The sequence below is a fragment of the Pelobates fuscus genome, chromosome 5, assembly GCF_036172605.1.
Source record: "Pelobates fuscus isolate aPelFus1 chromosome 5, aPelFus1.pri, whole genome shotgun sequence".
Lineage (NCBI taxonomy): Eukaryota > Metazoa > Chordata > Amphibia > Anura > Pelobatidae > Pelobates > Pelobates fuscus.
The window spans coordinates 138,859,391-138,886,342 of NC_086321.1; the positions used below are offsets into that span (position 1 = coordinate 138,859,391).

At 38.3% G+C, this 26,952-nt stretch overlaps 1 protein-coding gene across 20 annotated transcripts in view; it reads right to left on the reverse strand.

The window, feature by feature from the left end:
* RIMBP2 (RIMS binding protein 2) overlaps positions 1-26,952 on the reverse strand; it is a 547,982-nt gene that overhangs the window by 90,746 nt on the left and 430,284 nt on the right. For all 20 annotated transcript variants that reach the window (XM_063454348.1, XM_063454352.1, XM_063454358.1 and 17 more), the window contains 2 exons: positions 22,465-22,587; positions 1,410-1,514 (listed from right to left, as the gene is read on the reverse strand). In XM_063454348.1, coding sequence (XP_063310418.1) covers positions 1,410-1,514; positions 22,465-22,587 — 228 coding nt within the window. The remainder of the gene's footprint in view (positions 1-1,409; positions 1,515-22,464; positions 22,588-26,952) is intronic.

The following is a 26,952-nucleotide window of genomic DNA, read 5'->3' on the forward strand; positions in this document are numbered from 1 at the left end:
TAGGTCTCAGATGTTGAATGACTGAGCAATTTAAAAAAGATGGTGGGTATGTGCAGTAGGAGTTGTTAAAAATATTAGTGACGGGCATTGCAACAAAAACAGAGAATATGAGAATTCTGAGAACAGGCAAACTCCTAGAGACACTCAGTAGCTTGCTCTTCAGTTAGTATAAACATTTGCATATCACACTGATCCCACCCACAAGAGCAATCTAGAACCAATGGCAAATTCTCTCTCCACAACAGATGCAACAACCCAGAATGATCATTTTGGCCTTCTTTGGGCCTCATCAGTGAGGTGTAGCTTATATCCCCAGGCACAGTGAGGATGGGGTCAAAATGATTACTCTTTTTGCTTAGGTAGAGCTCTAACAAATTGCATTGCAACAAAAATAGAATATACGAATATGGCTCTCTCCAAGGTAAAAAGGGAATCCAGACATGGACCTTGTGCTCATTGGACCTAGAAGGGTATTAGCTACATCTCACTGACAAGTCCCAAAGAACTGATCATCTGGGGTTGATGTACCTCTCGTGCAGAGAGAACTTATTGGCATTTTTGGTTCTAGACTGCTCTTATGGCTGGGATCAGTCTGATGTAGGATGGTATAAATTCCATAGGTAATGGCACAAGTGAACAAAAACAATGCTTAGACCTGAGTGGGAATTTACAGAAGGCAAGCAAATGAGTTTCTCAAAGCTTTTGTCCATTCTCAGAGTTCTCATATTCTCTGTTTTTATTAGCGTCATTCATTGCAGGAATGGTGCTTGGAATGCCTCTTTAAAAGTTTGGCAAATTATGCTATAATCCAGTTCAGACAAGGCAAAAACAGGCTAAACATTGTAGAAGAAAAAGAAGAAATAGAAACATTGTTTCATTAAAAACCAAAAACGTGTCCATTCCCCTTAAACGACATGCAAATCTCTTCCCTTAAAATGCAATACTATATAATATAAGCATACAAATTAACAAGGGTTCATCTTTGGAACCAGATCCATCTGACGCTCTCTTCTACCCTAGTGTTCAGTGTTTTCTAATGTTTTTCAATATTTTCTTTACATGACAGTAATGTGTCTAGTAATTTATTTGTGTAAATAAACTTTTTTTTTTCTATTATTTTGTTGTTTTGGATTAGTGGCTCATTAGGTCATCTAATTATTCTGTGATCCCCTCAGTGCCACACCTCTATTCATACCACCTAAATGGGTCAAAACCCCTATTTTACCATTAAAAATGTCCGCATTGTATGCAAACTTAAATTTGTCATTTTACAATAAATGTTTATTGTAAACATAAAATTTAAACAATACCAAAATATTTCTATTTTTTTCAAAGATTAGGGTCTTTAAAGCAAGTATATCCTGGGGGTAGCACTCAGGTGATTGGCTTGTCTTGGACAGGTTTCCTACCTTTTGTAGAATGTCAATCTCCTGCTGCTTTGCATTGAGGACGGCCAAAGCTTGCTCATGCTCTAATTCCAGCTGTTGCCGCCGATCAGCAGCCTCTCGCATATGCTATTTGGAAGGATATGACACTGTCACATATTTCATCCAGCAAATGATACCACAAAGCAATAACAAAATGCTATGCATGAAAATGTGCCCCTGAAATAATGATGGATTGCAATTAGGAACTAAACCATTAACAGCAATGTCTGTCAATGAAAATGTCTTGATATCTTAGATATTATGCACTGCTTTAATTACAAATAGCACCACGTGCACACCCTTGATTAGGACATGATTAGCTAAAGCTAACCAACAAATTGGCAAAGAGTTTTGAAATATGTCTGTGTGTTATGAATGCTTACATACTGAATGCAGGAAAAGGTGTACGTAAGAGATACAATACTGAAAGCCCAACCACCAAGACCACTTCTGTGCCACGTATAGGATTCAGAAGATGCAAAAAGCACCAGTTTGTAAAAAAAAATGTCACCGAATGCTTCGAGCAGGTTACATATTCAAAAATTATTGTTTACTCGCCTTCATGCAAGCAAACATTTTGTAAGTACTATTTTTTAGCTGGCAGCGCTAGCTATCAATGGGCAAATAGTTGCATAACAGCTGGACAGTGCTTGCTAGTCCTCCATCACATTAAAAAGGTAATAAATAAACAAATAAATGAAAAGGTTTTAAACCTCCATATGCCCCTACCAGCCATGTGGCAGGTGTGGGCATAACTCCTAAAAATGTAAAACTAGCAACTGGACAGCCATTGCAGCCCAGTTGCTAAGAAAGACCCCATGGGGCCTGTGAAATAAATGGGGGGGGGGGGAGGAGGAGGAGGGAGAGGGGGGGGGAGGAGGGTGAGGGGGTGGAGGGGTAGGAGACATAGTGTCCTAGGCTTTAATTAGATAAACAAGAAAGATGACATGCTATTGTCCAGCCCCAATTTATTGCATTTCCTCCTCTTCCCTCCCCTCCCCCCCATCATAGTGGCTAGGGGTCAACACCCATAAAAAAGAAATGCCTTTTCCCACCCACCCTCACTCTAAGAACAGCGAGGTGAGGTGATGCAACTAATACCTGTTAAAAAAAATAAAAGTATACTTACCATTTTAATTCTTCTGTACAACACAACGGATTAAAATAAAAAACTAACCACACAAAGATTTGTTGTTTTTTTTAAATTAAAAACACGACACAATAAATGTAATCCATTTTGACCCATGGAGGGCTTGCCACGCCTCCCTTTATTTGCTGAAATTGTCAGTTTTTTTTCTTCTCTTTGTTAATTCCTTTCCCTTCTCCCTTTCTTCTTCTTCTCTCCATTTTCACCCCTATTCACTGCCTCATCTCCTGGCTCAGAGCTGTAGAAATGGTCTGATCTATGAAAAGCATTTGATTGGACCTTGCAAGGGATGGAGACCAACCCAGGGAGCTGTGCCTGGCACTGAATTCTAAGTAAGTTTTTTATATTATTTATTGAGGGCTTTGCAGAAAATTGGGCTGGGTGACCTAGTGAAAATGCCCAATAGGGCATTTAAAACTGATTAACACATTTAGATAAAAAGGGTTAGAGCAATTGTAAATTGTAAACCAGTAGTTGATATATAATATCCTAAAATGGAAGACACAGTGAACAGGGAAGAAGATAAGGATTTGGTGGAAATTACCATGTCTCGGTGCAAAAGTAAGAACCAGAGCAAACGGGATTGTATTCAAAAGTATGATCAGAAAGTAATGAATTTTCCTAATAACCAAACTCCCAAAATAAAAATAAAAAATTATATCTGTATTTTTTACCCAACTGTAAGATTGTATTTTCTTAACACAATATATGTTCGATATAAATATATTCATATCTTTAATAAAATAAATAGTGCATGTCAGTGAGCCAGGTGGTTTCGATAGCATATATGCCATATGACAGACTGATACATGAGATAACCATATTATGCTATTACATTAAACAAAAGAAATATCTTTTAAGTTTTGAAAATTCAGCTATAAAGAACTGCAAAGCCGTTTCAAAATTGAACACATTTTTCATCTCCTCCTTAATCATTATAGTGGATGTTTTCTGGGACAAAGTTGACGAGTAAAAAAAAATAAAAAATAATAATATATATATAAATAAAATAATAATAAATATAACAGAGCAAGAAAACTGTCATCCAAAGATGCAATGCAGAGCAAGAGTTTATTGTTATCTACCAGTTAAATATAAAAGCAAGACTGCCAGGATATGAAACATTATTTCGAAAAGGCTGATAAAGCATAAAGAATGATTTATCAAACAAACAGAACAGCAAAGAACTGGCTACAGATTTTTCATTCAACAAAACAAAGTTGCACTATATTAATTAAATCTCACAGCGCACGCCCATAGACGCACCATAGCAGTCATTCTCTAAGATGGGACCTGAGCCACGCAACTAGATCACACGCAAATAGTCCGGACCTAGAGACCCTCCACGCAACATAAACCTACTAGGGAATACCGTGGATACATACAAATAGTCTAACGACTCACAGGGAGCTTCTCCTAGAACCTCCTCCTAATAGAGGACATAGACGAATTCAGACCCTCAAGCCCCTAGACATGACCTCCACTACCGGGTATTACAAAACAGGCAATGTTGGTGGGGACGGCACCTAAACAGTGACGAACCCATACTCACTTCCACACGACCACATACCGCTACAACCCAACAGCCCTCATAAAGTAAAAATGTGCATAATGTTCCTTGCAGTTGTCTTGTTGTACCAAATTTACAATGTCGATACTTTACTTTACTATATCCATAACAACACATGTTTGTGTATTATTTCACATTATGCGCCGAAAAATAAAGAATTAAAAAAACAAAAAAATCTCACAGCGCAGTTTTATAAATGTAAGCTGCATTCTGCCTTAACAGCTATAGCGATTAAATTAGGCATTAGTCCTATAAAGTGAAAAAGGGTGGAGGATTGATTGAAGACTTTGCTTGACAGCAGATTGGGTGAAGTATAATTCGGCAAAGCAAAAACGTAGGGCTCGGTTGGTAATGGATTAAAGGGAAATTTCAGATAACACGGAAACAAATGATTTGGTGAAAATAAGAAAGCATGACTTTCAAATTCAATGCTGTAGGCCTGGGCAAAGAGAAGCTGCATGTGTCTGATGAGAAATGGGGTTGGTTGGCCTGAGACAATTGCTTAGTCCTTAACATATGATAAAATATACCTTTTCAACATCTAAAAGTCACCTATGGCAAGAAGGTCAAGAGAAAAAATGGTTTCTATTAGAATTGCAGGTGTTTGTGATTGAGCTCCATGATTTCCGACAATCCCTGGCCGAATGTAATGACTGGGAATGTCAGGCTGTGTCATAGATGCCATCTGTGTACTAACCCCATGGGTATCACGCCTGCATTTATTTGTGGATGTGCAATAACGTACTGTAATGCTTTTGAAATACGTAAACTGAATTTGCAGTGCACCAAAAACAGTTCTAGAATTGCTGTTCTTAACACTGTTCCATACAACAGGCAGTAGATGTTTATTGGGGAAAAAAAGCAAGGCAGGATGATCCATCCCTAAAAGCAACAAACGCACATTCAGAACAAGGAGTGCTGTGCACATCTGTATGCCGAGCCCTGAGTGGCATACAGATGAGAAAAATGGTGGGTCATCAAAAGAGTCTAATGGAGGGCACCCATATCAGAACTAAGGGATAATGACTCATATTTATGCGTATAATAATCATATTGATTATATTAGAAGAGGTAATAATTTGCCTCCTATATGGAATCTTTGACCAGGAGAACTATTCATAGAATGACCTTATTGCAGACACCATGAACAACAGTTGTTTGAATAATCAATGTTTTAACCCATAAATGAAGTAGAGAACAATAATTATCTATCTCAAAAATCAGTGTCCCCCCAAAAAATTGTAGATTTTTGTATAGTCTTGCTTTCCTCAATTACAAACATAAATGGGCATATTTTTCACTTATAAGTAGTATATATAAGTCATGGCTAGAAAGAAAATTTCCCTTTAGTAAAAAAAAACTTGAGTATTATTTTACAACTATGTCCTTAAGCATGTGTGACATGTCATGATTCCCTTTTATTCCAGAAGTTTGGTCCTTAAGGGGTTAATATACATATCATAGACTCACTTTCAACCTATCCCTGAAGGCACATTGCGATTAACAGTATGTATAGCATCAATTATTATGGGGGGCTGGAATCAGTCAGGAGTGTATAAAGGAGTATACACATACACACATGGTATGGTTCAAGCAGTGGCGGATGAAAGACATTAGAAGTACACAAAATAACCAGTTGACACTTGATATTCTTGACAGGCATTGATTAGAACACTTATTGTAGTGGAAAGCAGCATATTTCAAGCGTGACCAATGTCCTTCCTGCCTTTGTGCTGCAAACATCTGTAGTCAGACATTCCAAATAAACTAACTCATATCAAGTCAGCATGCATGTGTATATCTATACTGTATGTACATCTAGCTATATCACTCTATATCTATTGCAATCACATGTAGACACTAATTTCTCATACACCCCCCATTTGTACAACCTTAATAAAAAATGAATATATATCCCTTGACAAAAAATTTTTCAAGCTGAGAACTTAACACTTTTCAAACCACTGAGTATACAACTATTTATTTTATTTAAAATGGCTTGATTACCTCCCCAAACTCCAGAAAGCTCCTCTTGTGACTGTCTGGTAGACAGTCACTAGAGACAGTCTATGTAATTTTATACTGCAGGACTGAGGGGGGAGGGAGAGTGCACCCAGACCACTTCAATAAGATGAAGTGGTGTGGGTGCTTTGAGTGTCTATTTAACAGGTTTTTTCTTGAATGGGGTATTTCCAGTGATGTTGTAAGTGTCACTAGCAATGCCCACAATGGGCAGGCCCATCCAGAAATGAGTATCTCCTCCTCTCCCAGAATTTTACTCCTCTGTATACAGTACAGAGATACTTATACAAAACAGAGAGCTAAACATACTACAGAGATGCTCATAAAATAAAGAAGCTGGGCACAACATAAGGATTTCTATAAAATGCAATAGTATAATACAGAGATAACCATACCACAAACAGATATGAGGGGAAAAAAAAGATAAGGATAATGGCCCATAGAGGGAGGTGCGCTATGATTAAATAGGCTGGGTAACCCCCTCCTACAATTGCAGGCTCTGCCTTAACGTATATACACACACACATTCATATACACACACTTAACACAAATATACACATGTGTGTATGTGTAGGGTCTTGGGCACATTAAGAAAATTGGCCTCAGGGCACCAAAAGTTCTTAATCTGGCTCTGTGCATCTGCACTGCCACCAACCCAGCATGGGTTGATGCACAGAACTTATGACTGGAATGTTTTTATATTGCAGAAATGTAGCCATGTGCATGAAAAAAATTATTTAATTCCTGTACATCACAAATGAAATAATATGCTGAACATATGTTCTAGCCAGCAGCCTGATGACCATTTATCAAGCTCAACCAAGCTGTCACTGTCTCCTATTACATAAATCTTTTATTAGGAAACTCATCTGTAGTTTTGTCCCTTGTAGTAAACAATGTAAAATACATACTTATGTTCTAACTCACAGCTTCACTCAAATATCTATTGTAGCTATCCCACCATTATGATTTAGAGCAGTGTTTCCCAATTGGTGTTCAGAACAAAACTGGAGTTCCTCCATGATTTCACCAATCCAAAATGGTCACTGTGTTTTGCCCATCAGATGGCCTATGCACTTAGGGCTATGCAATGGGTATTATTGCTGAACAGGGGTATCAGATGCTGTGAGAAAGTGACAGCTGGTCACTTCCTCCGAGACATAGAGAGTGCCGCACTGAATGGAGAGAGGCAGCTGTGGGGGGTGAGCTGCTACAGACCCTCCACAGATCAGCCTCAGCAAGCAACACCCCTAGCAAGTCACCCTCCTGCAGTCAAAATATATGCTAACAGGAAGGTGGCTGCAAATATAAAAATCGTGTGCATCTGTCAGTGTGTGTGTGTGCTGGTGTGTATCTGTGTGTCAGGGTGTGTTTATGTGCCATAGTGTGTATCTGTGTGTGTATGTCAGTATGTGTGAATATGTGCCAGTGTATGTATCTGTGTGCATATGTGTATCTGTGTATGTATGTGCACACATCCCAGCAATCAAATACTCATACAACATTCAAATGCACCCCTTCAAACACAAACATTACAAACAAAAGCATCCCTGAATTGAAACTCCAAATTCATATACAAACACTCAAACACCAATACTGCACACACATTTACACTACATCCAAACACACCCCTGTACACCAATGCAAACATTACATACAAACACACCTCTGTTTTAAAATGCTAAAATTATATACAAACACTAACTTTAAACCCAAAAGCACACCTGCTCCCAAGTACTACAATCGGTTTACTATCTGTAGAAATTAGTGTATGTATACCAAAAAAACAAAATTTGCTACAAAAAAAGAAAACATTACAATCTGCTAATTAAAGGTTTGCGCTATTGCGCAAACATTTTTTGGGGGTTCCTCGATGTTGGTACACTTTGTCAAAGAGTTCCACAGGAAAAATTAATTAGGAACCCCTGATTTAGGACAATGAAAGTATCCTATAATTGAACCAGTGTTCCTTTGAAAATGCAGGTTTTTTTTTTTTTTTTTATTTGAAAGCCTAATTAAAATGATAAAATGCATTCCATGGATATATTGTAAAAAGTATTCATGTTGTTAATGATGATGTCACTTTAGAATGAGAACTTAGTTATGTGAAAAATGTTTTATTGGAAGAAACAGATAATTTATACTATACCAATGTCATATTTTGTGCCACATTTGATGACCAATTACCTTTAAAAAAAACCTTTGGTAGCTATCCTGAATGCTAAGGAGAGAAGTGAGTTAAAGTTTACTCTGATGCATCGTGACTTGTTTTAATAACATTTTATAATCAGAGCCTACTTCCTGAGAAGCCTACATGAGATGCATCTTGATAATGTCTCCTAGCAGTCACCAAGGCAACAGCAGAATGCTTATTGCGTGAACTGTACCAAGATGGAAATACCTGCAGCTTTTTGTATAATCTCCCTGCAATTCAATGACTTCTGTAGACTGAAACCTTATATCCAGAGGGAGATCAAGCTCTTCAAGCACGGCCACCTAAACTCTTGGAGGACTAAAGGTCTCCATTACACGTCTGTGGGTGACAGTGTGTACAGAAACGCAAATATCTGAAATGTGCATCAATTAAAGACTAAAAAAAGCCTGTACTAAACAAAAGCCGTTTGAATTAAAGAGAAAACTAAAACTAAAGAAAGTCTTATTCACATTTTTTAATACAAGTAAATAGTAACGCTACCACATGTTGTGGGCACCTTACCAGTTATATGAAGGATCAAATTCTCTGTTAAGTATAACTTAAGCTAGCAGCCACCCTACAATCTGTATATTTTACAGGGAGAACATATTGTAATACAAATATGTATGGACAGTATATATTAAAGTAACAAAAATCATGGCCATTGAGTAACAACCAAATTGTAAAATATGATCCGATGTTCCTGCAGAAAATCAATATTCAAAGAAATGATTTTAAGGGTAAGTTGTCAAATTCTGTGTTTTCCATTATGCATGGTTTAACAGCCACCATACAATACTGGGACTCTTTATCTGTGATAGTGTCAGGCCTATATGTTCTAGTCTGCTTGATGACATGGTAATATACAGGGTTATTCAGCAAAGTCAAAATTCACAGTGAATTATGTTTATCGGCGCTGGTTCAAGCTACGCCTCTGCTCGTCTGCATAAGTCAGCCAGTGGGGGGAACTAATGTGTATGTGCAGCGAGTGCTGTGCTCGCATTAGGACTTCTTGCATAGGAAAGCATTGTATAATGGGGTTTTGGGTGACGCTAGATGTTCTCATGCAGAACGTGAGGAAGTCTGGCCTGGAACCGCCTGGAACCACCTGGAAGTTCCTCTAGCGGCTGTCTGTATTTATAGAGCAAGATAAGAATCCTCCCAATCTTTAGAGCATTTCTGAGTTTGCTCTAAACTATGAAGGCAGGATATATCAATCAGATGTGCAGGTATCTGTACTTGGTCCCCTCAGGAGGTGTTTGCAGTCCTCTGTAGAGTAAATCAGGAACCAGGTAACCAGAGAAAATGAAAGTAAAATACTTTTATTGAAAATAAAAAGATAATAAAATACTAAGTAGCACAACGCGTTTCGACCCAATGCAATGGGTCTTCCTCGGGTGCATGTACAGTTACAACTGGAATCCCCTCAATGTTTTCGTCCAATAAGTTAGAAAATAGCAATTTTCTAACAAATTGGACGAAAACAGTGAAAGGATTCCATCATTTTGGTAATTGTTACGCTTGCAAAAATACAAATGTAAGCATTAAAAAGAAAGATGATTTTGTATCTAACATAACTAAAAAAAAGGTTCAACATCACTAGTTTTATTACATGTGACTCTAGTAATGTCATATATTTGCTACAATGTACATGTGGATTGCAGTACATAGGGAAAACGTCTAGACCCCTGAAAACTAGAATATACGAACATGTTAGAAACATAGAGAATGGTTTTATAAATCACAGTGTGTCCAATCACTTTTTAGTGAAACATAATTCTAATCCTAGAGACTTAGAATTTTTAGCAATTCAACAAGTCCAAACCCATTGGAGAGGTGGGAATACAGCACTTAATCTGAGTAAAAAAAGAATCTAGTTGGATTTTTGAGCTGCAAACATTATGCCCCAAAGGGATGAACATTGATTTCGAGATAGGTCCCATATTATAATATGTATTTTTATTAGATTAAAATTATATAGTGTGTTTTAACCTAATATCATGTTTTTTTATGTATAATGAATACATCTGTTACCTTTTATTGATATATAGTATTTTAACATTTGAACCTTTTTAGTCTAGATTATAAGTAATTTTCTATCTGTTATTGTGTTATTTCTTACTGCCCTTATGTTTTCCCTTTTCCAATATGGCTCCCACATGGACTTAATACTATCATGGAGCTGCTCGGACTTGCCCCCTCCTTCCCTGATGAATTGCAGACATGAAAAAACACGCCCCTGTTCGGCTGCCGAAAATGGCGCCTAAATGACGAAACCGGAAATGCCGACTTTCGGCAATGACGAAAAACCGGAAATGACGTATCGGAATTAGCCGGTACGCACGACCATGTTGAAAAGGTCAAGACGAATACACAGCAATGAAGGACAACAACGGACATATTGGAGGAGGCAGAAATAAGCCGGAAACACTCCATATAAGGAGAATAAGGAGGGATTATTGTCACACACCTGTAATTGTTTGTTAAATTGTTTACAATATATAAATGCCCACTGATGCAGTTGTAACTGTACATGCACCCGAGGAAGACCCATTGCATTGGGTCGAAACGCGTTGTGCTACTTAGTATTTTATTATCTTTTTATTTTCAATAAAAGTATTTTACTTTCATTGTATCTGGTTACCTGGTTCCTGATTTACTCTACAGAGGACTGCAAACACCTCCTGAGGGGACCAAGTACAGATACCTGCACATGTGATTGATATATCCTGCCTTCATAGTTTAGAGCAAACTCAGAAATGCACTAAAGATTGTGAGTTTTTCTAAGTCTCTCACTTACATTACTTAGTGTTAAAATGTATTACCCTATGTTGGTTTTCTGCATTCACAGAGCCTAGAGATTATCTACAAAATCTGGGTAAAATTGTGCAATAACCTTTCCTTCTATTTTCTTGTATATGTAAGTGCTACAAAGTGACTGTACACTTAGGTGTTTTTGCTGCATGCTACAGTATTTCTGTTAATTAGCGCCACTCTTTTCCTTTTTCTTTTTTTTTTTTGAAGATAAGAATCCTCCAGGATTCTGAGATCATCTCTGTGGCTGAACATGGTTGTTCAGCTGCTGTAATTTGTAAGAATGTAAACTGCTGTATGCAGTGCTTCTTTTGAGCACTGCTCAAAGCTCAGTCAGTTTAGATCCATTAATTCTGCCCCCAGATTCACATGTGTTAATATCTTGATATCTGGGGCTCCCTGTAACAGCAAGGAACTATCCCTGCTGGTATCTGAAACACACTATGGTCTGTGTCATTAATGTGCATTAAAGCCCTGTACTGCAAGATAGACTGTTATGAGATTATTCATTTATTATGGGTTTAATAAGCAAGAGGGTATCTCACAAAGGCAGGACTTTGGGTAACATCTAAAAAAACAAATTGAATCCACACAATTAAGAGCCGCTTACAGTTCAAAGTGGTCAGATTACACTCAGTGACCCACTAAACAGCATAAAAATAAATACATTAAGTTGTTATCTTGCCTGCAAATGTGTCCTCTGGAGATCTTCATGGGATTACCTTGAGGCTGCTATTCAATTCACTTATGCTCCAGTTCCCCTACACCTCGTTTATGCCTTACACCACGTTCAAGTTCTCCAGTTCCCCTTTGTGCTATTTGTATTAAGGCCATTGAAGATTAAAGGAACACTCCAATGGAGTATTTTAAACAATTTAGTAGATATATTCCTAATTAAAACATGCATTTCATTATAAATAGTTTTTTCAGAAAGAGTATATTTAAAAACAGCTTGCAAAACCGGCAGATCTCTTTGCAATCCCTCCCCCTTCATCCCCAGCCCAGACTTTCTGTGGCTGTCCAATCACAGACTTTCCAATGCAACTCAATGACACGTCTTAGCAAGGATGTTACCCTAGGGAATTAGCTGCCTCTTATGTTTAGCTCCACAGAGCTAAACAACCAGGAAGTTACAGGACTGGTGGTCTGTTTGACAACCTGAGGGGTGCAACAATGTTAATTTATAAATGTGCCATGATTTCTGAACCTTCCCACTTTTTCTAGCCTGCTCCCTTTTCCCACAACATAGCCCTTGTAAATACAGACACAGCTCATCTTGTTTCTGTGTGATGTAACCCTCACTATGTAAAAATAGATAGTGGTAGATAGCTAGGTTTTAAACTCATCTATTTTAATCTCTTATAATATACCATCATATTGTTACCTAGTTCAGTTATTTTGTAATTATTGCTACAATATATTGTTTTTTATGACTCCCTTGCTGTTTTTTTTTTCTTCATACTTCATACACTAATATTCTCATATATTATTCATTTTCCAGCATTCTTTCGCCAACTGGGAATCCTAAAGATTTTAATATAATAAAATCAATTACTTCTACATCTACTGTGTGGATTTATAATCAGTCCTTTGTTTTATAAGAAACAGTTTTCCATTAAACAGATGAGAGCACAGTTGGTATTTGGCTTGAATAAATGGATTTAAGTAACTAACTAGCAATGCTTTATTCATGAATATTTTTTATTTTAAACAAGTGAACTTCAACAAATATAGTTCAAAGAGATACTGTCAGCAGATGGGGAAAGAGAGATCTGGGCCACCTTAATAAATGTGTAAAATACTGTATGTAATAAAAGCGCATATTTAGAATATTGCTATACAAATAATGCATGATGTACAAACATACAGATTAGATTGATATATGTATATACATATAGATAAAAATATAGATACATAATGGTTAACTACATATGATGTCATGGGAAAATAATACCATTAAGGGGTTTGGGAGACTGATTAAACCCTGAGATTACATTATTCTCCCCTAATACACTCTATTTCTTGCTATGCATCTTTTTATTTTCAATTTTTATTAGTTTTGGGTTACAGAAGGAAAAAAGGGGGGGGGGGAAGGCTGTTGATTCTTTATCAAAGACTTTTCAATTATATAAACATATGCATGCGTCACATGTTTGGTTCATGTTTGGTGCATTCGGGATAGGGAATGGGTACAGGAAACAAAGAGGATGGGTTAGGGGTAAACGGGCAATCATTTATTGACTCGCCATCCCAGGAAGTTAAACTACAGCCTTGTGGGTGACCTACCCCCTGGCTTTAAAATGTGGCTATGTGGTTCTTATGGCTTTAATCCCAATTTACCATTGTGGCTTTTATCATTACAATGTATGTGGAGCCACTGTGCTCTGATGGATGTGCATGCTATCAATCCCTTATGTTTGTTTATGGGGGTAAGACACCTGTAGACCTGTCAACATGGGTGTCCACCCTGTCTATTCTGCCTTTTTGACATTTCTGCCCTGTCAGTGGGGAGTTTGTGGACCATCGGTTCGCCCTTGTGTGGCCCAGCTCCTGGGCTTTATTGAACAAGGGTGTTTGAGTGAGTTGCTGGAGGCAGTCAGTCTTGGCTGCTACGCTTCTTGTAGCCTGAGTGGGGAAGACGTGTTCTCCTCCCTAGTGATTACCCGTTAAACTAGGGGTGGGGTGGGGGTAAAACTGGGGCAACAAGTATGTCTTTGCTTAACCATGCCATGTCTAATCCCGTGTCGCTGTACTGTGTTTATACACTGGGGTGGGAAAAAGAAGCACCTATTGGTAGGTTCGGGATAGTGTTTTCTCCTTTTTTTTTTTTTTTTTTTATATATACAGCCATTCTACCTTTCTTGTGTTTCCCATGATAACATGTCCTAGGGTAATTCCTGGTAATTCCCTGGGCCCCTGTATATGCTGTCCATAACGCTTTCGCTGTAGTGCTTACTTTACCCAATTTTGTTTGGTTCCACAGTATCACCTCATATTCTAGAGTAGTGGAGACCAGTGTGACAACTTCCCTGTGGATTTGGCTAAAAGTGCTTTTAATTGCCTGTGTGAAGACGTGAGGTTGGACGAAATGTTATGCGTTGTCTGTAGTTCAGGCAAAATGTGTAGCACCTGGTGAGTGCACACTTGATGTAGGTGTGTGAGATTGTATGTCTTCCACGACTTGTGTGGGAATGTCTTGTTGCATAGGCAGATTGATTTCAATAGCATTGCAATAGAACAAGGCCTGGTGGAGCAAAATGTGTCCCTATGGCTGTCCCAAATATTTAACAATAATTTGGTGGTGGGTAAAGTGCCCGGGTTATATTTCATATTGGCATCCAGATTATTGCTGGGAAGTCAACAGCTCCATTACAGTGTGTTTCTATCTCAATCCACTGGGGGGTGTATGTGGTTGAGTGCATGGTGAGGATGTTGGCAAGATGTGTGCCTGATAGTACTCCTTCAGATTGGGGAATCCGAGGCCTCCTTTGTCAGTCGGTCCCGCCCCAGCTAAATTTGATCAAGATGGACTGTAGCCTTTGCAAGTATGTCTGTGGAAGAGGTATTTGCAAGGAGCAGAACATATATAGAATTTTTGGCAAAATTGCAATTTTGATGGCCGCAATTCGGCCTAGCAACGATATAAATTTATTCTGCCATGACTGCAATGTGTTTTCCACTTCTTTGAGAAGCCTAGTGTAATTGGTGGCAAAACAGTCTTTTTTCATCCGCTTTATTCCCAGAAATGTCAGGAAGTCATCCCTCCAGTTATAGTTGATTTGAAGCCTATATTGCTCTTCCTCCGTCCTAGACATATTAATGCGCATGGCTTGGGTTTTAGTCAGATTTACCTGATAGTATGATTGTCTACTGTAGTCCTGTATTTCTTTATGTAGGTTCGGGAGTGAGATCGTCGGGTTGGAGAGTGTGAGGAGAATATCATCTGCAAATAGGCTTAGTGTGTATTCCTTGTCGCCTATGGTGATCCCCTTAATATCCTGATTGCTTCGGATAGCTATTGCTAATGGTTCCAGTGCTAACACATATAGCAATTGAGAGAGAGGAGAGCCCTGACGAGTTCTGTTAGTGATGGTGAATGGGGGTTGAACGAAAACCTGAATTTGTACCATAGCTGAAGGGGAGCTGTAAAAGACCTTGACCATGTTTAAGAAGTTAGATAGGAAGCCATACTGAATCAACACTTTGTGTAAAAAGCACCAGTTGAGTCGATCAAATGCTTTTTCAGCGTCCAGTGAAAGCAGCGTGCTTTGCAGTTTGCAGTGTCTTACTAGCTCTGTTCCCGAGTACGAAAGTCATGGCCTTTAGTTTCTTGATTGCGCAGCTCGCCTTTTGGAAATTTGTGACATTGATTTGCATTTGAAAGTCTGTTATCAAGTTTTGCGTTGTTTTTGAGGGAGTGAGTTGGTTAGTTCTGTGTAAGTTTTGCAGTTTGTTTAGGTTTTGAATGTGTGTAATGTGGTATTGGTTCTCAAGGTAGGAGGCTCATCGCACCAGTAGGCCTCTGATAACCAGTTTGAGGGCCATCCATAGTGTCATTGGGGATATGTCATTGGTGTCATTGGTTTCAAAATAAGTCATGCTGTAGAGTTTGGACAAAATGGGGGTCATTTAAGAGTTGCTCATTCCGTCTCCATGGACTACAATTTTTATAGTTGTAATGGTCTGCTATAGTAAGCATTACCGGGCTGTGGTCTGACCAGAGGGAAGTCCCTATGTTGCATGCTCTCTCTCTATTTAGATGTGCACTTTGCATCAAGAAACCATCTATTCTTGAGTACGTTTATGTACCTGCGAATAATGTGTGTACTCTTTAGCGGTTGGGTGTATTGTGTCCTTTGTGTCGGGTGTATTGTGTCGTAGAGGCCGAATGTTTGTAGGAGTTTGGAAGGAGTGCAGTGGTTAAAAGAACCCTCCAGTGTTAGAAGTATATACATTTCATTTTAACACTGTAGAGTTCCAATTTTTTGTTCTGATTTAGGACCCCATTCTTGTATTTAAAAAACGTTATCTACTTGTAAAACGGAGAAAAAAAAGGTTGAGCAACCTTCTGGCTGGCTGATACATTGTCCCGTGCTGACTGTGATTAGTTGGTGTCCCAGACTTGGGTGGAAACTATTTCAGATATCATCATTAAAATGGCTGCAAATACTGTTTGTAAGTATAATTCCTGCTATGGCCTTAATTTAATAAGCTTTCCAAAGGATTCAATATTGTTAGAAAAATATATAAATGGACACTTAGAATGATCCAGCAGACATTCCTTTGCAGATAGCAGAGCAGGGGTGCCAAGAGCCTCTTTTCTACTGTTGGAGATTGGCGGTCTCCTTTTCTTTCAACCTATGTTCAGGGAGGTGAAGGGTAATTATTTACCAGGCAGGTTTTGACAAATAATTCTGTTTACTCCAAGCCAAATCATATCATTGTGCAGCAATCTAGGTTCCCTTCCACAGTCGGTTTTAACATGTCCCTTCTTTGCTTAATTAAAATATGTTGTCAGCCCAACTGTGCACAGTGATCGACTTATTTGTCCAGATTTCTTTTTTTTTTCCTGTTGACATTGTAACGCAGCATCTTTTTTTGTTCCCTTTTCATTAATTTCAACAAGGACACCAGATTGTCATTTCAGATGATAAGGATATCAATAACAATGGTATTTCTAAGCAAAGGAAAAAACTAATTATGGCAAAACAGGATTGTGAAGATCAGGCAGATAAGATCATGCTATTCTTCATTTAATGTACGGTAATAACCCTTTCAGAAATAACTGCTTGAGACACTGAACATATAAATAAACAGATCTTCATTTACTAGATTAACAATGAGTATCATTACACAAGTCAGTAGGAATTAATATTCTATCACAATTCTTTACATTAAAAAAAACTATATATATAATAACATTAAACAAATTATAACTAACAATACAATTTAAGAATAAAATATAGAAAGCCATGGAAAGATTTAAAATTATTTATGTGACTGGGAGAACTAGAATAGGTCACAGGAAAACAAGTGGGGGAAATGTTGCAGTTCCACCAAGAGTATACACAGACTACTTAAACTTAAAGTAGTCTAATCACTCCCATAGAGCCACCAGTTACTGATAAGATGTAAATGAATGCATTGAGATTGTATTTTTATGTCATTAGGATACAAAATACAGTTCTATCAGATGCAGTATATGCCCAATAAAATACAATCCATTTAGGCAGATTAGGACAGAAAAAAATGATTTAGATGGTGTTTGCAGGGTCAGTTTGAGCATATGGCATCCCAAATGTTCACTTCAGGGCACCCATGCTTTTGTGGGTTTAAAGAACAACAAAGTAGGCACCTGCCTAAACGCAAGACATGTAATGACTCTGCTCTAGTCAGGAAGCTATTAACACTGTGCTCTGTAGTAATGCTAAAGACGGGATGGAAGGTCACTCCGGCCCTGTCATCACTACAGGGCACATGTGGGAGCTGTGCAGGCAGGCACAGTAATCACAGCAGCGGCACTAACCACCAAACATAGGATCCACTTCAGCTCTCCTTGCTAAGGTAGTAAAAAAAAGAAGTAAATTGTATGTGCGTATGAATGTGTATTTGTGCAAATGGGCATGCATGTGTATATGAGACTGTGTATGTACGTGTGCCCGTGTGCAAGTAAGAATGTATATCTGAAAATATGTGTGTATATGTATAAAATGTATATATATTTATTTTTAAATAGTTTTCATTTTTTTGATGGAGTGCTTCTCAAATTTTGCACCTACAGGCGCAAAGTAAATCCAGTCCTGTTTGGGGGCCCTGCATGTGTGGGATTGTGGGACTTTTGCAAGACATCCTGGGTGCTATGCAACATGCTTTATAATATCTGTGTGGGAGCTGCATCAGGAGAGACAGAGTGTACAAAAAAAAAAAAAAACACAAACTGGCTCTTTGTGTTTGATGTTATTGTAAAGCTTATTATTACTTCAAAATTGGATTGGTGTGATAAAACGGTCAGAGACTGACAAATCATTTCCAAACCTAACTTTGAGCTGCCAGAATCAAGAGTACAAATTCAAATCAGCAGAAAGAAAGACTTCACAAAAGTGAATTTCAAACTTCATGGTTGCAGATTAAATTTTCAGTTCCATGAGCTGAAGAAGGATGATAACGTTTGGTCTGAGGGGGCAAGTACAAATGTATAATCTTTTTGTGCATTAAACTCACACATCTCATTGTCAACGGTTCTACTCACATGTATCATGTAATATATGGATGTATCCTGCAGCATGATTGGGCATTAACAGATACCTGTTAATGATACATTTCTTATCTGTACTATGTTACATTTTGTATATATTGTGTATTAATATTGTTTTTGTATTTTATTGTACCCTATTGTATCAATGCAATGTTTTGTGAGCCCAGGACATACTTGAAAACGAGAGAAATCTCATTGTATCCTTACTGGTAAAATATTTAATAAATAATAATAATAATCCCTGTGCATGCCTAAGAGAGACAGGCACAGTTTTCCACAATTCAACTGACACCAATGACAGACGGAATGTCTTTTAAATATCGCAAGCTCTGTCTCATTTCAGACTGCAGTCATATGTAAACAGCTCATTATCTGGCAGTCTGGTAAACCTCAGACAGTACAATCCAGTGGGGAATATCCCAGAGGACCAGTCCAGGCCCAAAGAACTGGATTACATCCCAGACACAAACTTACACAGTGTTGGGCTAGCAAAATTTCTTGTCTGATGCCTCACTGCTGCAGTACTATGCCAACAGACATCCCAATGCCCCTCCTGCTGCTATAATTCACATAGGAAGGGTGTGAGAGGCTGTAGCCACATTGCGCCCCCCACTCCCCCCCAGCAATCCTTGTATATCAAGCAAATATTTTTCATTGGAGCCTAAATTTGACAAATTAATGTACCATTTTAGTTCCACAGTATATGTAATACATTACATGCTCCTCTAGCCCAGAAATTGCTTAAATACACACACAAATATTTTAATTTACCATCATGTCTGTAGTGATTTTTTTCTTGCATAATTGCAGATGATAGTTATGTAGTAATTACCGGAGATAAGTGGACTCTCCATCATTTCCCCTTTATTTCTAAAATTGTATTCTTTTTTGTTTGTAAATGTAGCCATTGCACACTGTGATTTTGGAGTCAGCTCGATGACATAAAATGAGATGTGTAAAATGTATAAATATTCTCAAGTATATGTTTGTCTCTGCTGATAACAATTTGCAACTGTAATTTTAATATTCATGTTTAAGTCATTCCAATTAGCATGGATTTCCTTTTTCAAGTCTGGATATGTAACATTTAGGAAAAGTTTCAAATGAAAAGCATAGGCTAGTAAACTCCCTTGCTTCAAAATTGAGAATTTGAAGCATGGTGTTGTGTTCATTTGGGACCCAAAGACTTTCACTTATTTAAAAACCTCACAAATATGAATTATCTCTAGAACAATGATTATCACGGGCTTGGCCCCACAAGCTGTGAACCAAATAAGAACATTTATCTGAGCAAAATAATTGCCATAGCCTGTATAGTTACAGATTGCCCACGGCTACCACAATTAACAACTGAGAGAACGTCACCCAAAAATCTGTTATAGATAATAGTAATTAAAGAATTCTAAACTTCACTGTGCATGTATCAGATATTACACTAAATATTTGAGGTGCAATGTGTATGTTTGGTTACAGTTTGTTATACTGCATGTTTGTTTGTTTATTTATTTTTTTGAAACCAAAACATTTTTCACCATAGTCCCACACTACCAACATGCAGTGTTTCAATGTTTGCTCCTGTAATGAGTCCTGATAGGATATCAACAGGCAGCACAGTAAAGGTTTGTGGTAGTCACAGGTCAACAATAAAAGGGACACTATAGGTACACACACCACATCAGCTCATTGAAGTGGTCTGGGTGCAGTGTCTCTATTGCACTTAGTGCTGAATGTAAAACATTGCAGCACTAAGTCTGCCAGACAGCCACTGGAGGTGCTTCCTGGAAGTTAACAGACTTTTTGGTCCAGTTTCTTTATTGGGAGCATTTCTGTGATAAGAGCAGGGCCGGTGCAAGGATTTCTGCCGTCCTAGGCAAAGATCCATTTTGCCGCCCCTCTTGTCACTCACTCACTGACAGACGCACACTGGCAGACACACACACTCACTGACAGACACACAGACACACATACTCACTGACAGACATACACTCACTCACTGACACACAAACACACACTCACAGAGACACTCACTCACTGACAGACACACACACACAGAAACTCACTGACAGACACACACACATGCACTGACATACATACATACATACACTCACAGACAGACGCACACACACACACAGACACTCACTGACATACATACACTCACTGACCGACACACACACACACACTGACAGACACACACACACTGACATACACACACACATGCAGACACTCACTGACAGACACACACACATACTGACAGTCAAACACTCACTGACACACATGCACTCAGTCACTGACAGACACACACACAGGCAGACACACACACATACACACACACTCACTGACAGTCAAACACTCATCTCACAGGGGTCCAGTGTGGGACAGCTCTTCACTCCTCCTGCCCGCTGTTTAGTATTCCCGGTGCCGGAATGATGTCATAACCTGGCTCTCGGCATCGCAGACGACGTGCGAGGGAGGATTGAGAGGCTGCAAGAACAGCCTCCTTCGTCACCTGGTTTCTCCGTCCCCCTCTCCTCAGGACAGGTCACTGGCATTTTTTGGCAGAGCAGACACTTGCCATCAAGGTAAGCAGGTGACTGCTCTGCCTTACCTAATACAGCTTCAGGGGCTCCTCTCGGTACCCCCACCTTCAGGTGCCTTGAGGATCGGCCCAGTGCTGGGGGCGCTCAAGAGCCACTTGCCCAGCGCTGCGGCTCAGGACAGGGGGAGCCCACCAGGAAACATCCCTAGTTCGCCTAATGTTGGCCCCAGCCCGGGTAAGACCCTAATGCGTGTGCGGCACTTGCACTTAAATCTTATTTATTTTTAGGTACAAGAAGCTTATTATTTTGCATTCACCAAACAATTAATCACATGGCATTATGCACATACTCAATCATTCTTTTTAGGCTGCTCATCTACATGTTTCTCTCAGCTATTTAACAAACACAGAGAAGCCACTTCTTTTACAGAATTTATACCCATTGCAATAATAGAATTTTGTTCTTTCCATTTCTCTGATTGTTTGGCTAAGGCTAGATTAATTATACCTTGTGTTCAACATTTTTTTTTTTAGATTTAGCAAATATAAAGGTTAGGCTTGCAAGGAGATTGTAACCTCAAGTTTTCAGTTTGCACAAAGTTATTGTGATTTTGCACACAGATAATTGTGGGCCTTCAAAACTGGGAGAGTGCTTGTAAAAGTACTTATCGTAAATTACATATACAGGTAAGTGTGCTAAACCACAATTGAATCAATCAATTGTACTATTTTTCAAAAAGTTTATGATTAAGATAGAAGCTTTTTTATACCAAAGCTTTATTTGTCATCCCACATTTTAACAGTTTAAAGCAGCACTATAACAACTTTAGTACATAGTATAACTTATGGGTGCAAGATGTCCCCAGACACCATCCTACAGCAAGGAGTTAACTTTTTTAAACAGTGTTAAAAGTTCCTGGGGACATCATATCCGTGCAGTTCTTCCACTTCTGTGATATTGTTAAAGCATAAGTTGCCGTTGACATTTAGCAATATTCCTTTTGTCCAACTTTGGATGGTATTATTGGAAGTATAACCAAAAATAAAAATAAAATGGGAGGAAATAGGAAACCCAAACATGGGAGACAGAACTAGATGTTTTACTATGCCTTAGAGTGGCTGGACTTAATGTAATAAATAGAGAGAGACACAGAATTGCTATGTTCTGATTGGTCCACATCACCCCTGCAACTCTAAAATGTGCAATAATGTGGTCTCGCAGGTGACGTGAACATTTAAAAAATGAGAAGTGATGTACTGCAAATATTCAGTATTTAAGGAACTGCCTTTTAAGTGAGCAATGTCTAAATTGCTAAGTGGAAACAGGAGGACATGCGACCAAACAGAGAATTCAATGCGTGCAGCCTGCAAAGTGGGCTTAATCGTTGGCAGCAATTAGGGAAGTCTTGTGACAGATGGAAGGCAGTGGTTATAGTGCTTAGAGCATCTCTGTAAGTCCACCAAGAATAAAAAAAATTAAATGGTAGCTTGTTTCTTACCTTTAGGACCTGCTCTAGGTTCTCCAGTTTGGCTCGGAGCTGATAATTCTCCTTCACGGCCAAATCTCGTTCTTTGGTCACTAACGTGAGGGTTTCTCTGATCTGCTCATAGTCAAACTTCACCTGCACAGATAAAAAAAAAAAAAAAGTTCCCAAATGACCAAAATATGCAAGAGAAGAAGTCTTTCAATCAGGGATTTTCACTTAAATATGACATATTAAAATTGCTAAGAAATAATGATGCTAATGTTGAGGTATTCCTAATAACAAAATATATACAAACTTGCTATAGTTGATGGAGTTTATTTGAAGTTAAAACACATAATGTGTATATTTATTATTATATAGTATATTCAATCTAACAAATTTAAAAGAAATACATATTTAACTATGGATGGCTCATAATATATCTCTGTAAAACTTTAAAACAATGTCCAAACTAAAGAAGCAGATTTATGTAGAAAATATAATGTTAAATAATGCAACAAGTAAATATGCCATTGAATTTCATTTTCAGTCATCACATTATAAATAAAGTGAATTTCTAAATAATGAGATAGAAAAATGTGCAGAGAGTAAAATAAAAATAATAAAATATAACATTTCTTTTACAGACAAAAAAAAGAACGTACATAGGACAGTGCATGTTAAAGTACATACCTCATGGCTACTTCTGACCTAAATGAACTCTCCTAAAATCGAGACTTACCCCAACTTCCATAAGTTATTTTCTCTAGAAAAAATGCGCTGTCCTGCATTCCCCACGCGTTTCATCTCTCAGCACATTGCTAAATAAAATTCATCAGTGATACAGAGTTATACAAAGGCTTTCAGTTTTTTGCCCCTGTATAATTTTTCTCACTTTTGTTTCTGTTCACTATAACCAGGCAGTGGGGATGAACTCTCCAAACTGTAGCTGAGGAAAATTGTTCAATTAGCACTACATGACAACAAATATTCAGAAAGGGAAGAAGGAAATTGTCTTAATTAGCCCTACCCCCCTCAGGTGCTGTGCCCATTAGCAGTTGCACATCCTGCTGGCTTGATAGACATGCCCATGGCAGCTAATCTGACCCAATTTGAAGCAAACAACAATACAAACAACACTGGCAGTCCTGATTTTTACATCATTAAAACACTGAGACTTATTATGCGTAAACGTTATTGTAAATAGAACATATGAAATTCTAAATGATCTAACATCATATCACATATTGGCACCTCGCAATAGAAGATGGCCATGATTTATGGTTAACATGGATGTCTGATAATGTTATCTGCAGAATTTCTGCCTTCAAATTAGAGGGGAAATGCAAACCAATTTGACCATCTTTAGTGACAGATGCACTCAAGGATCTAGAATAAAACTTAAAACCACCAACAGATACAAACTTTCTTTATTCTCGTGATTGTCATCACAGTGAAAGTGGACCTGCCATGGTCTTCCTCTTATGTAGCTTTCTCAAGGTTATTATACTGAGCTAACAGAGGACCAATTACTATATCCGAGAATAATGGTGATGCAGATATTTGCACTTTTCTGTCTTTAATTAGAGGGAAGGAGATGTCCTAGGTAGAAGGGGGAAGAGTCCATTATTAAGGGGACAGTTTTAATGACAATGTGTTGGGTCGGTTCTAAATATTAGCAGCACTCCCTATGCCATCCATAAAGGAGATTGTCCTACGAGATTTAAAAAGTGCAGCCACTGAACTTTTGGCTCAAACTCAGCAATTACCAATGTATGTTGTCAGCACTATCAAAGCAGACTTGTTGTTTGCACATATATTCCATTATGTACAGCCTATAAAATGTGCATGATTTACAGTGCTAAGACTGCAGGGGTTGCTGTATACACCAGAACCACTACATTAAGCTGTAGTGGTCCTGGTGACTGTAGCAACCCCTGCAGTCGATACACTGTAAATGCTGCCTTTCCTGAGAAAAGGCAGTGTTTACAATGTTGCCTAGGAACACTCAGGTGCCTACTAAAAATGCTTCCGACCTCAGTGCTGCACTGTGTGCAGTACTGACATTCACGGTCTACAAGCTCTGCATGGATGCGCTGAATGTTCCACATAGAGATACATTTATTCAATGCATTTCTATGAGTAGATGCTAATTTGAACAGTGCAGATCATCAACATTGATGGGGCAAGCGACAGCAATGGAGAAAAGGTAAGTAAAAGACCTTACATCACCACAGAGAGGTGGGTCGGGGGACTAAAAAGCTATCTTAACACAATTTGTATTCCTAACTCTATTGTGTTCTGTTAAATTTGAAAAAATGCCCTGTTTGCCAGCTCCACTGATGTCAGACTAAACTAAAAGACTTTTGCCTTGCGAGATCTCTATACTACCTGCCTTTCTTTATTGGATGTCTGTATTCAGTTTCTTTAGAAGAGAATGCACAGGTACAGTTTTTAAATAATTGCAGGGCTCTCTTACTATGCCACCTGTACCTTTTTAAAAGTTATGTCTGTTCCCCATTCTTCCATGCAATCTTAACTGTGTGTACAACAATTGAACGGTAGGACAGCACTTGTTCTTGCCTCATCGGTGTTGCAAACAAAGCAGTGAGAAAGCACTTTAGATTCAATGAACACAAACCTTTTAGCTTCTTGAAATGTATATTAGGTACAATTGTAAATACTGCAAAACTGGAATAAGAAAAAGCAGACAAAAACCATATTTATACAGCCTGTTGAACAATGCTTAAAGGACCACTATAGGCACCCAGACCACTTCAGCTCAATGAAGTGGTCTGGGTGCCAGTTCCCCCTAGTTTTAACCCTGCAGCTGAAAACGTAGCAGTTTCAGAGAAATTGATATGTTTACACTGCAGAGTTAATCCAGCCTCTAGTGGCTGTCTCCCTGAAAGCCACTAGAGGCCGCTCCTGTGATTTACACGGAGTATTTGACGCTGTACGTCCTCACAGAGTCCAGTGTCAAAAAAGATCAAAATAGGAAAGCATTGAGTAATGCTTTCCTATGGACGGGTTTGAATGCGTGCCTCTGGCCACGCATTCGGCTTTACTCGGAAGCTGACGTTGATGAAGGAGGAGAGGTCACCAGTGCCAAGGGAGCCAGGCGCTGGATAAAGGTAAGCAAATAAATGGTTAATTAACCACTTATTCGCTGCGGAACGGGGCCTTAGTCACCATTTAGTCACCTAAGGCCCCGTTCCGCTGCGAATAAATGGCTAATATATATATATATATATATATATATATATATATATATATATATATATATATATGTATTCCTAACGCTATAGTGTTCCTTTAATTCCTCTCGTTTAGTCTTTACATTGTTGCTGATGCAAAATAATGAGATTTCTAATTATTCTATAACCAGAGACAAATATAACTGTAGTAAATCAACATAATTTCATAAGCCAATTTGCATTAGACAGAGAATTGTTATCCAACTACAAAATAAGTGAAGCTCTCTTGTTGTACATCCCAGCCCCTACCATGTACAGGCAACTACTAAACATGTAAAATAAAATGGATCTGATCTCTACAAATCTATTTTATCGCAATTTGTGAAGTTGTGATAATCAAGTGAAAATATTTCCTTTTTTTGGCACTTATTAACATGTTAAAATACATAAAACGTGTGTGCGCTCCAAATATACTCAAACTCATGTAATAAGAAATAAATATAGCTTTATAACAAAAGTAAAACACAGAAAATGGGCAATATTCACTGAAGCACATACCAAGAGGCTATCTAAAAAATGAGGCCTCTCCACTAAATAGTCCGGACAAGTTATTTTTACATTTTTTATCCTTAAACCAACATGAACAAAAAAAACGAATAACATATACATCATAATACAATAACACAGACTAACAGCCTCTGGATAAAACATATTCCCATGGTTTTGCAGTGAATAAATACGTAAAAAAGGGAGAGTGGAAAAAAATGAAATAAGTTACCCCAGAGTACCTAACTATGAGGGACCGCTCCGTGGCTGCAAAGATGCTTTACAGAATTTCCAGAGGATGCAGGAAATCCAAAATACTTAGGGGACCCTCACAGTCGCACCAGCCGGCTTTTAGAAGCCAGATGGGCCAAAGGTACCTACAGTCAGCACGCTCCAAGATACCAACCTCCCCACTACTTAGCTCTGGCAAACGAGCAATGAATGGGCAGCTTGATAGGGAGAAGGAATACCTACTTCAGTGGTCTCAATGCCACAACTGGTACCATGAAAAAAATGGGCACGGCTACCTTAAAGTGACAGCCCTTAAAGTCCTAGTCCCAACGTTTACGCGTTTGGTAGACTTATGAACATGTTTTCACTCAGCAACTAAATTTAATGTTAACTAGCAAATTGCGGACAATTTAAATTAAGCTATCTTGGAAGTTGTGTTGTTTCGGTACTTCATGCACAATTTAATCATTAAATCTAATTTTCTACAACTAATCTTTAATTTGTGCAATTTCTGCCATCACTTGGAAAAAAAATCCAGTTACTTAAC